The sequence below is a fragment of the Taudactylus pleione genome, unplaced genomic scaffold (genome assembly GCF_031769625.1).
Source record: "Taudactylus pleione unplaced genomic scaffold, aTauple2 ptg000473l, whole genome shotgun sequence".
NCBI lineage: Eukaryota > Metazoa > Chordata > Amphibia > Anura > Myobatrachidae > Taudactylus > Taudactylus pleione.
In genome coordinates, this window is record NW_028284875.1 from 1,386,129 (window position 1) to 1,404,025 (window position 17,897).

Below are 17,897 nucleotides of genomic sequence, written 5' to 3' on the forward strand. Positions count from 1 at the left end.
ATTTAAAATAATAAAGTAATTAATAAAACACAGTCAAATAATACAACAAATGAAAAAGGTTAGATAAGCTAATGAGTCATTGTTTGCAGAACTGCAAAAAAATAAATCTCTGACTTATAGTTACTGTCATTCACTAATAATTTAGCAATTATACTCATTCTGTGGGAGAATTAGTCTCCCACAGTTTTATACCAAATATGTAAAACAGTGCAAGGGGACAGGGGTGCTGCGCTATTTTAAAGGAATAGTAAATTGTACTATACACCCCACCCACAAAAGCTGCTGCTACCCCTAAAGGATGGTTACTACTGGTACAAGGGGATGGGGGTGCTGCACTATTGTAAGGGGGGAGTAAATTTTACTGTACACCACACACACAGAAGCTGCTGCTAGCCATGGAGGATGGTTACTAATGGTACAAGGGGATGGGGGTGCTGCACTATTGTAAGGGGGGAGTAAATCACCCTTCTAACTATCAGGAGCAACTTTATTGGAAGGTATTTATGATTGCATAATTATGGATATGACTATTTAATTGTCTATATAGACTACTGATTTAGAATTTTAAGTGGAAATAGGAATTAAGGGGTCTATTTACTAAGCTGTGTTAGGAGATAAAGTGAACGGTGATAAGGTGCCAGCCAATCAGCTCCAAACTACCATTTTTCAAACATCCTGTGACATGGCAGTTAGGAGCTGATTGGCTGGTACCTTATCACCGTTCACTTTATCTCCTAACACAGCTTAGTAAATAGATTCCTATATATTTTTACTGTGATTTTTTTATTCGATTTCAATTTTTTTCCCCTCTATTTTTATATACTTTTTTCTTTTTCTGCATGAATGATACATGTTGTCTTTTTTTTTTTAGGAACCGGTTTGACCCAGCTGTATATTCTGTTGTTATGAACTCAGACATATATTTAATGCAGTACATTTAGTTGTTCCTTGGTTATAACAAATGTAATCTGGCTGTAATTACCTGCCATTTCTGAATATTAATACCTTACAGAGCCCAATTTTTTTTTTTGTGCATCTAATATGTAAAACAGCCTATAAGGACCATGGGAATTATCTCTTTGAGACTGAACAGATCAGAACACATGGGTAAACCTGCTGCTCGACATGCACCCCCACCAACACAACTATATTTAAAAATATATTTATTCAACCCTTTTCTCCTCATTTTTAGTTTAAAGCCCGATACTCTGATAGTTAAAGCATGCTGCTGCTATTAAAGTGAATTTCACATGTAAAAGACTTTCCACACTCTCCTCCCCTTTAGTGTACAACCTGGAAGTTGCCAGTGCAAATGTATGTTTATCCAATGATGAATGTACATCTCTGATGCTGAGGGGTTTGCGCCTGCACATGACCCGTTCTGCACATGTGCAGAATGGGTCCTACGAATACGCTCGCAGACCCCCCAAGTCGCAGCACGATTGACATGATGAAAAGTTTGGGGGGCGGAGTGGTGGTGTGGCTGGTTACCTACCGTTCCTGGAAACAGGGCTGAGTCATTTCCGTTTTCTGGGAGGAACTGCGACGGCGGACGCAGATTTCTGGCCTCTTACATGACCAGCACCTGTTCAGGCTGCTGGTAGCTTCAGGTTGCGATGGTGATCTGGTCGCAGTGCTGGCATCACAAATACTGCAAGGGGGTGTCTGATAACTCATTCTGCATTTGCATCAGAGATGCATGGATTTCCACAGCTGCTTGTGTGCCGCTCTGCAAATCCGTCCATCTCTGATTCAGGACCATTATTCACAATAAAAGAAGATAGCTTCAATACTTCCAAGCATTCTCTAAAAATACAGTATACCTCTTCAGCCAAGCTTACCAAATCTTGCATTACCCAAATAACCTCCTTAAACTATTCAATCCAATAAAATCTCTACACAGCTCACACAAAACTTATGTCTGGTCTCTTTGTACACTCACACAAGCGAACATTGGTGTGTAACTGAATCATGTAGTCCACCAAGAACCTTTGTAATCTGGCTGAACCAACTTGTAATATGTAGCACTTATCCTATGTATGAAATTCCTATTTCCCTATTGATTGCAAGCTTGCGAGCAGGATTTGTCTGTCAGTAACTATTACTCAGTCTTCTTATTTGTTTTATTACAGTTTACAATTCTACCATAGTGGTGGTAGGGGCATGGGGACTTTTCTTTTATTTAACCATGGAGGGGAGGACTTTGGGTGTTCAATAAAATACATATTTTTTATTCACTGGTTTTTTGATACAGTGTAAAACAGGGGATCTTTGCACATGCTCCTTAGGAACCTTGCTCTCCTTATTGAAAGTCTTCAGACTCTAAAGGAATTATGTTTGAATTGAGTAATGACCACTAATGATGAGTCAAGATCCCAAATGATGTGTTGTTAATCTGGTCACAGATGCTTATGACCACTGTAAATGGTCCTATACCCTGTCTGGCTCTAAACAGTCTCTTTGCTTAGACTCACATTGTACTGTAACACTAATTATATCATCACAGAACAGATGAGACTGAATGTCTTTGCTACTTCCTATGGAAAATAGGTCACATTCCACTGAGATTACAACATACCCACTTTTGCATTTGTTTGAATGGAAATTGTGTATTGGTGTAAGAAAGAGGTGGCTGATTCATGGCTGCCCGAGTGAGACAGCTATCGTACCAGTGAGATATTCATAACAGAGAAGCACACAAATAATTTGTACCATGGGACTGAGGGACAAAAGTTCTGGCATGTTGCAGTCAGATGTTATGTGCTAAAAGTGTCTACACGGTCTAACCACAGAAAAGCCAATCAGAAAGAGAAGTGACATACCATTCTGGGGAATCTGGCATTCAGCACAACTTTAATACAAACAATTAATCTCCTGCCAGTATGCATAGCAGATATGATCCCCCCCTTCTCCCTCTTCTACCTTGGCCCAGTGATCATGACATCACTCACTGTTTAATATATTGGCACAAAATCCAGTAAGTCTCTGTACTCACTGAGTTTTAGCCTACAGTGTTTCAGTATGCAGCAACTTACATCTGTGGAGCATTCCACGGCTTTTAAACAAGGAAAATAAATATTTCTTTTTTTTTCTTTTATACAACTGGCTAAGCGCTAAAATGTATTGCTTATTTAGGAAGCATGACTAACGTACTGCATTCCGTCAAGCATTAGGTAATATGAACTTGATAAAATAGCTATATGCCTAGTTATATAAAGCAAACTTAATTTACACTGTGATTTATAGAGGCAGGGTTTTAATACTGCTGGGCATCACTACTGCACTGCTATAGAAAAATAGCCCAATAGCTGCTGGTTTGTCCTAGGGGGACACTTGCAAAGGTTTTGGGCTAGACAGAGCAGATAGAACAACAAAGAAGTTGAGAGTGGCCACAATTATTATGTTATATAGGTGCTGCATCAGGGTTCCCAGAAGGGGGAGAGAATAATTGGCATCACTACTGCTGTTAGAGGGCTACAGGGGAGATGTCTCAAGTCTTGGAATAAAGTGGAGTAGTAGCCCAAATCAATCAATCAGCTTCTGATATTTTAAAGACTATGGCAGATAAATAAGAGAAGCTGATTGGTTCATTTGGACGGGATGGGCCTGGAATGCCGGCACTCGGGATCCCGACAGGGTTAGGAAACCGACACCTGTAGGTCGGAATCCTGACCATCCCTCCTTGGTGCCTGAACTTTACCTACCCCCCCGCACCCTAAACCTAACCCTCCCCCCTTAGTGCCTAATCCTAACCCTCCCCCCCTAACCTCGCTACTTATCTTCGGGATTCCGGCGGTTGGGATGCCGGCTTCTGGATTCTGACAGGTGACATGATTCCGGCACCGGCATTCTGAGCGCTGGAATCCCTGCAGTTGGGATATTGACCACATCCCCGTTTGGCCAGCAACCGCAAATATTAAAAAAAAAAAAAAATAACCTGATTAGTCTCTATAATTTCATTATAGAGAAGAACCTCAGTGCTCAAAAAGATGTGCAGGATTCATGACCTGTGAATTTGTTATTTAATAAAATCATACTTCAAACCAAATAATTCCCAAAAATTTGCCTTTATTTTCAATGATCTGATTATTGGGTTGTTCTATCACCACCCACTTCAAAACTCAGGCCCTTCTAGATGAGCAAGAGATGAAGCATGGATACAGAAAATGCTCAATTCCTAGTGAAACACACTTTAAAAATGAAAGCACTGGATAAGGCCATTGTCTACAAGAAGAGGTGTGGAAAAAACATATAGGACTGATGCTCACCCTGCAAGGCATTAAAATTGCCAAAATTATACTTGTAAAGCGCCATAATGCCACATCCAAAACACTGGATACCGCTCCAGCGCAGTGTAACTTATAAGATCACCTATGTTTGGGATCAATGATTCAAACAATGAATTTACATCAACCTCAAAGACTAATTAAAATCCCATTATCAGATTCCAATTATTGCAGTCTCTTGAGGACATGAAGGCCTGAATTCATGATGAGTTAAAAACGACTGCTATGTAACAGTTCTCTGTAGGCCTGCGCACACCAACAATAAAGTGTAACAGCATGCAGGAGCAAAAATGACAGAAGAACACTGCCATAAAGTGATCTCCTTTTAAAATCAGTATCTTGTAAGCTTTGCCTTGTACATAAAACCTTCATCAGCTTCATTATGTTACACAATAGCTCAGTGAATTGATAAATGAGTGCCAAGCTCAGTTTATGGACAGACAAGGAAATTCCCTTACTGATAGTCTGGTGAATGTGTTAGTACCCAGCAGAAAGCGCATGTAGGGATAATAAAACACATGTAAACATGGAGATGGCTACACTGGGGAATGCACATTTAAAACTGGCATCTCTATGCAGATGTGAAAGCAGTAGTAGAACTATGCTTGTATGAGAGATTAATGCTGAGTACACACCAGACAAGCTTTCATTAAACCATCCAGCTGGTCTGTCCAACTAAAACGATGCTCCATACAACTAACCAATTATTTTCAGCAGACCAGCCAACTTCTCTCCAACTTGTAATGTCACAGAAGTAGATGGACAGTATCTGCCTACTTCTGCATGTTTTAGATAAAGAAATAAATATATATTTTTAAATGTGTTTGTATTTATAGTTATTTATTACTTTTAAACTGAGGGCGTTATTAAAAACCAAAATAAATCATATAAAAATATGTGTGCCCCTCCCACCTAATTTGTAATGGGAGGTACTTGCAATCCCGGGTGTCAGGATGCTGGCGCCCAGAATGCCGACACCGGTCAGAATCCTGGTGCCAGCATTCCAGCCGCCATCATCCCGACAGTAAGTACTAAGGTTAGGGGGAGGGTTAGGCAATAGGGGGAAGGTTAGGTTTAGGGTATGGTGAGGGAGGGTTAGATTTAGGGGTAGGGTTAGGATACTTACCAACAGATGTCATTATCCTAACCCTGCCGGCGTCGGGCTTCAGACCACTGGGATCCCAAGCGCTGGCATCCCGTACCCAACTCTTTGTAACCAGCAATGGTGCTTCCCTGTGCTGGTTACCCCAAATCAGGGGGAAAAATTATGCAAGATCCCGGTTTTGGGGGAACCAGCACTGGGCATTGCCAGCTTGGGTTGCTGGGACCATAGAGGGGGTCCATGTAGAGTGGGGATCCCCCCCACCATGATCCCAGATAGCCCCTGGCCGGGTGGCACCAGGGCTGGTTTTCACAGGGGAGTGGGGTCCGCAAAAATGCTGACAACTTAAAATGCATCCTGTGCATGTGTCACGCTTAGCTTCGGGGAATCCCCTACTGAGGGGCTGAAAGCTGAGGTCCCGGGTTGAGGAAGGAATCGGAGGCGAGGGGCCTGTATGTAAGGTCTCCTCATCCACAAGTATCGGATGTTGACAAGACCTGACCAAAGGCGCGGAGTCTAACCTGCCGGAAGGTGTTCACCAGTGACTCCTTCAAGCAGGATATGGGTTTAGCTGCTCCCGGAAAGCAGGTCGCGGCCCTTTGGTCAGGTATCCGATAGGAGTGGGAAATGGAGAGAGGTACACTGCTATGGCCCAGAGGAAGTACTTTGGAGAAGTACTAATACCTTTTCTATACCTTTTGGTACAGATTTGGCACAATGGGGATTGCTTGCAGTAGTGGTACAGAACGACAAGAGGGAAGATCCACTGAGGAGTAGGATATTCTGCTGGCACTGGAGGAGGGTGGTGGTTGCGCTGACTGCACGGAGTGTGGAGACTGGTGTAACGTTGGTACAGAAGGTGATTCAGTGGTTGTACTCGGTCGGTGTGTACAGAGTACACGATGTGTGAATCCAGATGCACCGGAAAGTGGTTCCGAAGTTGTACCCAGTTGTGTGTACTGAGTACACAACGTGCGAATCCAGACGCACCGGAGGGTGGTATTGAGATATTATTTGCCAATAAATAGAGAGTGAGGAACAGGAACCTGGAACGGTATGACAACAAGCATACACCAGTAGTGACGACGTTGCACAGGCAACTTCCTGGTGTCCAGAGCCTAGTTCTATACCCTGTTAGCAGTTCATTGAAGATCAGCATCAGCTGACTGAGACTACACTACTATTGGTTGAAGGAACAGTCTGGTGAGAAAGACTAACATGGCGGCACCCATGACGGCAACCTCGGAAACCAAGGCACGGAGCCGCACATGGAAGTCCAAGAGCACCAAAGGCAAAATCCTCAGTGCGTCACCCGCTGCCGCACCTGACGTTGACCGCATGAGAAATCAGGGGAAGCCGATGCTGGGGTGAGTAATGGCCGATCCTAGGCCGAACCCTGACAGCATGCTTTACATAACAAAAGTGCCAATAAATACAGCAAGATGTAGTATCATCACTTCACTATGGCACTGGAGTTTTGACGTCAATTTAGTAGTTTTAGACGGTGAAGAAGTTCAAAATGTCCATCTATTGTGCTAAACACATGATCGAGAACCATCAACTGTTTATCAAGATATCACGAAAATCTGTCCTGAGCATTTAGATAAAAAAGGATCCCTTTCTATATTGACCGTATACATGAAACAGGAAAATCCAGTTTAGGATTTGGTCTTTAGCTGGGTACACATTAGACGAAGTGCAAACGATGCGAGATCCCTTGAACTCCTGGACAACTGATATAATTAATACACACTGTGCAATCTTACAAACGACGGAACGATATACCATACATCGTTTGGTGGTTAGATTGTTAACTATATAATGTTAACATATCACCTGGCTGTTCGGTATACCGTGCACTGGAAAAAACTGTTAATGACATCCTCAGATTGAGCAGCATGTAGGGCCGGCCAAAAGACGCGACAAACGACTCACAGGAGCGCGAGACACACTGGACGATTTGTCGTTCTGTCCTGTCGGAAATCGTCAAATCGTCCAAAATATCGTCTAGTATGTACCCAACTTAAGCAGCCCTACCACCTCCAGATGACAGTAGGTCGGTAGAGAACTGCACACACAGGCTGAATGCAAATGAATGCTAACAAACATACTGCATTAATACTGATCAAACCATTATTGGCCACCACACCTTTTCCCCCATATATGGAGAACATCAGGACACTTGACTGAAATCACCATGTGATTGGCCAATTTAGGGGGGAGATTTAATCTGCAGTGAAAATGCGATAACTTTTCGTGTGTTAAGTTATCACACATCGTGTGAGAATTTCCCTTAACGTGTTATGCGCGTTCCTGTTTCTTGCAAAATCCAATTGCAAAAGTTGCGATGAGGCAATCGCATGATAATTCTTGTTTTTTTTACCCGCATAAGGTGTAGGTATAAATGGGGAAATCTGTCTCTACCACAAAAAAAAAAAAGTGATATCAGATACCAGTATAGAAGTGTATTAGTTGCCATAATAAAAGTATTTGGGGTTTTTAATTTGTGTCAAATGGCTGTTTTATGCATATTTCTAAAACAGCGAAAAAATGACAGTGATTTTGTGCAAAATAAATGTTCTACTTAAATTGGGGGTGCAGAAAAATGCCTTTAAGTAAATATTTGTGTAATTTGAACCCATTTTTAAAAAACCTTCGAAATACACCTCTTACGGTACGAGTTTAATGAACAATATAAATGAAAACCATATCATTCATATCGTTATCGTTCATATCATACACTTTTTTGCAGTCACCAACCTGACATCGACCAATGATGTGCGTTCCTGCATGGACGATAACGATATCTATGGTCTTCCGTACATGCAGGCCAACTTGGACAATTCCAACACGATTTGCATGTTAAGAGATTACTTCACTGCATACTTGCCGACCATTCAGCTCTCTCCTTCTGGGAGGGAGCTGAATGTCTGTGCACAGCGGGAGGGCGTAGCCGGGTAATGACGCGGTATTGGGGGTGGAGCCGCATGACCGCGTCATTGTGGCTCTGCCCCGTCTTCGCAATGCCGAAAATATTGACATTGTGAAGCAGGGGGCGGGGCCACAATGACGCGATTCAGAGTAAATCGTGTCACTGCCCCACCCCCGCTGCGGGAGTTTCTATGAGCAGCAGGGGGGGGGGACACAGGCTGCAGCCGGGAGGCTTGCCTGCCTTTCCGGGGGGTCGGGAGCAACACCCGGTATTTGGGAGGCTCCTGAGCAAATCGGGAGGGTACGGAAGCCTGCTTCACTGAAATATCTATCATAGATATCCATCAGTGTGTACAACCAATATCGTTTGCCCTGCACAACTGAAAGTTGAAGGGAAATCTATCAGAGATATTGTTGGTTGTGCAGGTTGTACTGTGTGTATGCACAATAACACCCACCTGCAATCTTAAAAACAACTGTCCCATTCATAAAGCACCCCAATATACTAGTCCCACATCAATTAACCCATTTTCCTGAGCTTTGCACATATTTTCACCACCAAAACTGACGTCATTATTGGCCCAATTAAAAAAATATTTTTGCCTAATTAGCCATTAAGGAGGATGTCCCAGTGGTTCTGAACCAAGTCCCACCCTTTTTACCTTAAAAAAAGGGGTTCCCAACTTTTCTCCTGGGAGGTGGTAAAGAGAAATTTGCGTTAAACACTATGGAGAATTTTCGCACGTTAACTGGGCGGTTAATTAAGTAGCGCAAATGTAGAATAAGTATTTTTCACACATTTACGCACAGAAACGCATTTTCGCAGCTAATTGAATCTCCCCCTTAATATAATACTGTATGACATTTTTCATATATAATTGTTTATAACCTAATAATAATAATCAAGCAGAGAGAATTTTGGCATAATGCTCAAGTGATGTAAGGGAAGAGGCATCTCTTGGCCTAGACATTTTTGTTTCTCTTTTTGAAGGGTCTATAATCTAATGTTAAATGTAGGTGTACAGTTAGGAGCAAATTTAACTGCACTGACTGCATGTTGAAACCAGCATACATGCCAATAGTTCCCATAGGAAAATCGGGACAAACTGTTAAATGTATATTGACAAATGTGTTCAAATACAACTATCCTCAAATAGCCCCATTTGGCGCCACATACTTTGTAACTTGCCGTGCGAAGCATCACGCCAGAGACTCTCAAAATATGCATATTATTCTCATTATTAATGCGACATAAGATCAATGCATAGGTACACTGACTGCCGATGCTGGCATTTCATGTACGTGGGCTATCCCAATAGTAAGTTTTCCTATTCCAGGGAAGAAAAATGAAAGATAGGACAATTATGAAAACCATTTCTTTTATTTACATATGTACCTTTAAGTTACTTCTCAACATAATCACCATTAAGATTTATACACTTGTCATAATGTGACACCAGTTTTTTTTATACCAGTAGTGTAAAAAAATTGTGTCCTTGGTCAGAGCCATGATATCACTTCTTCGTCGCAGTTGAAACTTTTGCCGAATAAATGTCCTTTGAGTGCTGGATAGAGATGAAAATCGCTCGGTGCGAGGTCTGGAGAGCACTTTAGTTTTTGCAGTCAACAACCATATTACAGCACGCGCTTCGCAGTCAGACATGTTTTGCAGTGGTGCCTCCATAACTCAAGGCCGCTCAACTGACACTGGCTGGGAGTAGGATATGTTGCCAACATATCCTGACGAAACATCCCTCCAAGCCATAAGCTACTCACAGCCATTTGTTTTTCTATCCCGTGATAGGGAAACTTTTTAGATACCCCTCATAGCTTCTGTGTGTGACTTAGGGCCTGATTCAGAGTTATGCGCTATGCCGATATTTACGAAGATGGCCAAAGTTATTATTACAGTGCATGCCTCTAAGTGGCACGGTGAATGTGTCCCGGTGCTTCTGCGATGTCGCTCAGAGAGAGGATTTAGATGCAGAGTGATTGACAGTCAGGGACAGTTTGTGGGTGGTAAGGAAGGGGTGGTTACAAAAATGAGGGAAGGAGCAACCTTTTCATAGGCATGCAGGACCCAGCGACTGTGTCTTTGTACACTGTTTCACTGGTGCTTGCGTCTTAGTTCCGTCGCCCATTCTGCAGGACTATAGGATTACTCAGGATTGCAATAATCGAATGATCTGAGACCAATGCTGCATCTTTTTACACAGATGCAGTAAAATTTTATGCAGATGCTTTGATTTTCAAAGCCACAGGGGGGCGTCTCAATAAATCTCCCCGTGGCTGCAACATTAGCATATTATAGTATATCAGCTGCTTACAAACAAGCAGCAGAGGTGATGGCATTAGCATACATCACTGAATTAGGCCCTAAGTGGCTATTCTGGGTAAAAAAGCAAAATACATGTCCAATGCTAGTGACCCACACCATGCCTTGCACCATGTATCGTTATGCTTAATCTGCGACTTTACACCAATTACTTTGCGACAAAAGTACTAATCTAGCGCGTCTCATGCGGCCATGCAAAATTCTAGATAAAATACAATAGTATGGGAATTGACAACCGCAGCGGAAAGTCTAAGTCACGCCAGCGTCTCATGCCATGTGACGTGAAAAGGCTAGGAGACTGAACACACATTTGTATCTTACAAATATATTTTAAATTACAAGATGTATATATTTTACCTTTAACATTCAGCAACAATCTATATAATAATGTGTAAGGTTCCAACAATGCAAAAGGGGAAAATCGTGGCATATAAATATTTATATTTGACACCAAACTTTATTACACTCCTTACAGGTGCACTATATTTTTAGCCTTGCTGGGCTAACATTTACATTATTTTGTCCATCAATCAATAATTACATTGTATGACTTGTGATTTTCAGTGAATAAAGGTCACTGTATTTAAGTGTTTAGCAGTACAACATAGAATGTAACAATCATATTCAAATCATTCTTTTGGAAAAAATGTTGAAAGCTTAAACTAACTTATAAAGCATTCTGATAAAAGTGAAAGACGACGTTAGTTTGGGCAACATTAGGTAACATTGCCGTCATTTTGTCCATTTGAGAAGGGTAAAAGAACATTATTAGTATTCAATTCAAATTCAATTCAATGTGATGATAAATAGCCGCGGGAGGGAGTTAAGAGAATGCCGATGCTCGTGACTTAACCTGGGTGTTTAGTCGCGAGAACCGGCATTCTCTGGCCTCGCGGCTGTTAGTGCCGTGTTAAGCCGGCAAACAGCCGCAACGCCTGGCACTTTTGTCGGATTTCTCCTCGCATCCCCAGGGGGGTGTGAGAAGTTATTCTTTAGCCGCCCAAACAGTGCAGTGAATTGAATAGCTGCGGGAGTTCCCTCCCACGGCTATTCATCATCACATTTAATTGAATTCGGCACTTTAGTTCTAATTTGGTTAAGGTTACCTACCTCGGTCCTGTGGCATTGGTGACTGGCTCAAGGCAGGGTGGGAGCTAGATTCTGACTGGCTGCCTGGTGGTTGTGGAGGCATCTGACTTCCTACAAAGGGGAACAGAAAACTGTCATAGTACACTTATTGCTTGATCCATCGGTCCCAACATTTTACATGGCCTACACTTTGTAGGAATAAAAGCTATTTTCATATCAATTTGACAACATGTGAATGCACCCGACTGCAAGTTCATTTGGGAAGTGCTATACTGTATTTAGCTTCTGTGTCATTGTATACAATTTGTTTCTGTCAGATCTTCTGTGCAATATAATAGCACTTTCTAAATAACAACAACTATAATAATAACAAACAATTATTGGATAAACGGATTATTTAGCCGTCTAAGTTAAATATTAGTACATGGTATATACAAATACATATATACACAAAAACTGATGGATAAAATGTATGTTAGTTGTAATGGTAGGGAGTGATATCTTCGCTATAAGGTAACAGTTGACTTCTTATTAATTTAGAGGATTTATTAGACCCTTAAGAATAAAAGTGTAAAACCAGTGCCGTGTGACACTCAATGCTTGGGGCATATCTTTCACATTTCTGGACTTTCCGAAAAGGAAATTTGCATATTTTTATCTTGTTATGTCACATAAATATACATATAAATAATGTGTAGGCCAATGGTTCCCAACTTTTTTGAATCACGGTGCCGTAGAGTATAAGCATTTTGTCCACAGCACCCCATGGCCAAAAGTTTCTTATTGAGAAATTCAGCAAGAATTAAATGAAGTAAATTGTGCTTATATGTCACCTTTATGTTCAGTTATGTGGTGGTTGATAGGGCCGCGCTTCTTTTTGTCCACATATTTTTTGAATTGCAGTCATTAGCACTGGTTTTGCCTATCACACTGACTAGAAATCATTTTCTTCGGTCCTGGACCACCAACCTGAGGCACCCCTGCTAGTGCCTAGAGGTACCCCAGGGGCTGTCACGGGGCCCAGTTTGGGAACCACTGGTGTAGGCCATTATTGCACTCTGGTAAATTCCTACCTTCTCCTACACTATTCTAAACATAATTACCTTTAAACTGTTATATGAAAACATAAGCCACTTAGAAGTAGCGTATAATTGTCAAAATGTAAAGACGACATTTCAGTGTATGAATCGCAAAGCATAACAAATATGCAGAATAAAATGTGTATTTGGTAGTGTAAGCTTCTTGGACCAAAGTGAAAACAATTGATTTGGAAAACTATTTACACAGCAACAGTGATTTACAAAGCGCTAAATCACATTTTCCACTGACATAGGTCTACAGTTTCCTAAGGCTTTTGACTTTGTGGATGAAGATGGCGGTGTTTGCAGGGATGGTGGCGTGAGCATGGGCAGAGATTAAGCACATTCCTGTAAAAAGGAAGATGCTGCACCTGCTTTTGTGACCAGTGTGAAAAGGAGATTCCATTTTGCAGTCAAGGTGACAGAGATGATATAAAGGGGTGGAAAAGGCGCATGTGTAGGTACTTTCTGTGCTGCGCAGAGCTGAGTATGGCTACCTCCATTCTGCAGCTCAAAGCTGGAGGTCTGTCTAATCTCATCTTATCTTACACTTTTAATAGGTATAGGTCATGAGATGGTGTTGGTGTAATGGTTAGCATTATTGCCTCACAGCACTGAGGTCGTGGGTTCAATTTGCACTACAGCCCTAACTGTGTGGAGTTTGTATATTCTCCCTGTGCTTGCGTGGGTTTCTTCCGGGTACTCCGGTTTCCTCCCACACTCCAAAAATATACTGGTAGGTTAATTGGCTCCCAACACAAATTAACCCTAGCGTGTTATGTATGCGTGTGGTAGGGAACATATATTGTAAGCTCCACTTGGGCAGGGACTGATATGAATGGTCATATATTTTCTGTAAAGCGTTGTGGAACATGTGTGTGCTATATAAATAACTGGTAACAAAATAAATAAATAAAATAAGTTAGTAACAGTTTCCCTTATTGCACAACATGCAAGACCAGTCAGGGCCTTGTAATGTATTTAAAGCTTCCATCTTATTCCAATAAGGACTTCTATTCCCTGTAAACATGCTTGCATACACTTATTCACCTGTGACTACATATGGCTACAGCATATATGCAGCTGTATTTTAAACATATCACTAGCAGCATAATCTTTTTGTCCTCTTGAGTTTTACAGTGCCCTTTACAAACAGCCCCAGAAGAACAACTCAACACTTCAAACGTGTTTAAGCATATGGATGTTGCTGCACAGGAGTGAGCCGTGCCAAGACAGCAAGTCTTTATATTATAATAAACACTTCTACATGATCAAGAAAGAGAAAAAAACATAACAGCCGTTCAATACAGTAAACAAATGGCAATTCCATGTTAGCACAAGACACTTCCACTTAATGTGTGTGTACGCCTGAGGCACTGCTATCAACAGAACATTTGATAGGAGACATGGGGCTGTAGAAGAGGGGAAGAAAAAGATTTGGAAATTGTCTGGCAATTCCCACACTATCAGGCATGATTTTCAACCAAATCTCAGGCCAGGCAAGTATTTTTGCATATACGTATATTAAGAACTAGCAAAGAACAGTTTATTGCATACAATGATTAATACATTGTTAAATAAAATGACAGCAGTCAATTATAGTAGAAATAAATTGTATAATACATCGTCCAAAAAACTTTCAATGTGAAAGGATTTAATACTGCTTCCCATGCAAATTAAACTGAGGGGGCACTAGTTGTATCAATATGAACTATTCAACAGGGAGAGCAGATCTTATGACCAGAATTTTCAACCAGTGTGCCGCGAGCGGTTCCTTAGTGTGCCATGAGAGAATTGCCGCCTGGAGATGCCCCCTCAGCTTAACTTTTAACTTTGTGCCCGGGCAGCGCTGAGCTCTTCCAGGTGGCTCAGCCGTTGCCCGGGTCGTACCAATGGAGATGTGGCGCCGTGACGTCATAGGTCATGCACGCCGTGTCGCTGTCCCGCCTGTACAGTACTGCTCACTACTGATGAGCAGTAAATGTGACAGGCTGCTGCAAGCCCGCACCAACCGCGGCTGAAGGACTGAAGGTGTCAGGATCTGCCCAGTAAAACGGCATTTAGACGCTAATTGAGGGACAGGGAGCTCCAGGTAGGGGGGCAATGTATAATATTTTGCTGTCTGTGGGGGCCAATGTAATTGTGTTTTTTATGTGGGGGCAATGTATATTATTTTGGTGTCTGTGGGGGCCAGTATAATTATGTATATTATTTTGCTGTCTGTAGGGGCCAGTGTAATTGTGTTTTTTATGTGGGGGCAATGTATATTATATTGCTGTCTGTGGGGGCCAATGTAATTGTGTGGTTTTTTTTTATCATTTGTGGGCCAGTTTGTTTTATTTTGCTGACTGGGGGACCAGTGTATTATTTTGCCTTCTGTTGGGGCCAGTGTGATTGTTTTTTTTTTAATGGGGGCTAATGTGTTTTATTTTTGTTTTATATGGAGGCCAATGAATGTGTTTTTCCCCCTGTGGGGGCCAATCTGAGTGTTTTTCCCCATGGGGGCCAGATGGTGTGCCTTGGCAATTTAAAAATCTTGTTCGGTGTGCCACGAGTTCAAAAAGGTTGAAAATCACTGTCTTATGAGGTATAGCAGCAAGTTGCAGAGCTCCTGCTGCAATTGTTGATAAACTTAGAAATCAATACAAATAATAAAAAAATAACCTACACTTGAGCTTCTATCAAAGCAGCCTAAAAATTATAAACACCCATGCGTCACCTAACACATCAAACAATTAACGATCGAGACCTATTATAATATAAATATATATAGATAGGTATAGAATTATATAGTATCATCTATCTATGCATGTATATTATATAATTGATTTGTTAAGAACCAGATCATAACAAACCACTTTTGATTATAAATCAATATCACTATGTGGAAGTACTATACTAAAGTATAATAACAGCATCATTTTGTAAAAAAAAAATATATATTTTAATGTGCAGTTGCATTCTATTATACAGACATTAAAAGACATACATTTTGCTTGTGATACAGGTTGAGTCTCCCATATCCAAATATTCCGAAATACGGAATATTTTTGGCTTAACTGAGATAATGAAACCTTTGATTTTTGATGGTTCAATGTACACAAACTTTGTCTGAGGCACAAATTATTAAAAATAATGTATAAAATGACCTTCAGGCTTTGTGTATAGGGTGTATATGAAACAAATGAATTTCATGTATGTACACAAACTTTGTTTGAGCCACAAAATTATTGAAAATATTGTATAAAATGACCTGCATTCTGTGTGTATAAGGTGTATATAACACATAAATGCATTCTGTGTGTATATTTGGGTCCCATTCCCAAGATATTTCATTATGATATGCAAATATTCCAAAATACGGAATATTCCTATATCCAAAATACCCCTGTTTCCAAGCATTTTGAATATCGGAGACTCAACCTGTACCACTCTGAGAATTATGAGGGGGACATAAAAAGTGTTCTCTGAGATTGTTTAAAAAATTACCAGTTCCCACTTAGCTTACCTACACACACGGTGTACTAAGCTAGCTTGCACGGAACAGAGATGAGCAAACTGAAAAAAACATATGAGCTGTTCAATCAGCACTGGCTGTGGTGGACCAAAGCCCTGCTCCAATGTTTCTAGCAGTGGCAGCCAACAGTGCCAAATCTCTGTATCCAATCATTGCTACCATCTCAAGCTATGAACATGCATTACTTATATATTAAAGTAGATTTTTTTCATTTAAGACTTTGATAACTTGTAACACGTATGAAGTATCACTAGTGAAAGATATGTTAGTGTAAAAAAAAAATATATATAATAATGTTGATAGATGCCACTGTTTGCTCAGCAAGGCACATGGCAGAATCGAGCAGGAATAGAATCTAAAATTAAACATTAAGGTCCAACAAAGAACAGCATTCCTGATTTACGGTCTTTTGTCTGGTCTGCATAACCATGTTCTTACATAAACCCCTGATGTGGGAACAGTACATTCAATTTCTGTATACTACATTTGCAGAATTGAATCTCATCTACCTGATGTGGATTTTTTTTAATTTTTTTTATATTGTTATTCCTTGGTCGTGAATAATTGTGCATGTCAGCTTTGTGACCTTTAATTCAATTTGTGAAGCGGAGATTGGTGGGTGAGTGTTGCATGCTCAAAATCTAAAAACTATCTAATTAAATTTGTGCAAATCAAATCAGCATTTTTTTAATTAAATTTTAGTTCCTTAAAAAGGTTTTGACAATAGCATGAGGATATTTTTTTCTTTGAGTAAAATGTAAAGAGAATTTGTTGCCAAATACCTACATTTCTACATTTGATCCACCATCAATACTGATATCCTTACCATATCTTCATAGTATTGTCAAATATAAACTAACTACTCTGATTTCCATGACTGTATGCCTTTTTAATCAAGTCAATGCACTCAGCAAGGTCAATGAGGAGCCTCATTTGAACACCTTTAATGAAGTTTCCTAACACAAGTTCCTTGTCACTTCTTTTTTGGAAAGGAAAGTATCAACATTAACATTTGCTAGCTACACTATTTATAAACCAAGCAGATGTGGATTATGAAAGATTAATGCATTTCTGGATTAATGTCGGCATTCCGTTTGTCTCACGCCGAATCCAATTCTGTCCTTCATTAGTCAACGACAAATCAGATCATGAGGATGTTACACAGGAATCAAAAGGTGCAAAGATGGATGGAGGAAAAGTGATGAGACCAGTTACTAAGCTACTTAACATACATAACCATAGAACATGTAATGGCCTCTAAGATATCGCAAAGAAAGGAGGGGGTGGGTTTAACAGAGTATGAAAGGAAATACAAAAATGCTGTTTATTTTGCATTTTTGTGCCATTATTTATTTACTGATGGAATATAAGAGTCAAAATTAAGAGAGCTCTCCAAAGACATAGGGCCTGATTCAGAAATGTACACATGGTTAATGTACATCTCCGATGGTGGGACACCTCCGAGGGTCACAATGATGATGCGATGCTGCGTCTGCGGTGCCAGTAATTGGATCGCAGATGCTGACAGGCGGAGCTTTTTTCCCCTCAGAAGCCTTCT

General features: G+C 40.7%; 1 protein-coding gene across 8 annotated transcripts in view; it reads right to left on the bottom strand.

The window, feature by feature from the left end:
* ARID1B (AT-rich interaction domain 1B) overlaps nucleotides 1-17,897 on the bottom strand; it is a 490,367-nt gene that overhangs the window by 96,232 nt on the left and 376,238 nt on the right. For all 8 annotated transcript variants that reach the window (XM_088448961.1, XM_088448959.1, XM_088448962.1 and 5 more), the window contains one exon: nucleotides 11,765-11,854. In XM_088448961.1, the coding sequence (XP_088305087.1) occupies nucleotides 11,765-11,854 (90 nt within the window). The remainder of the gene's footprint in view (nucleotides 1-11,764; nucleotides 11,855-17,897) is intronic.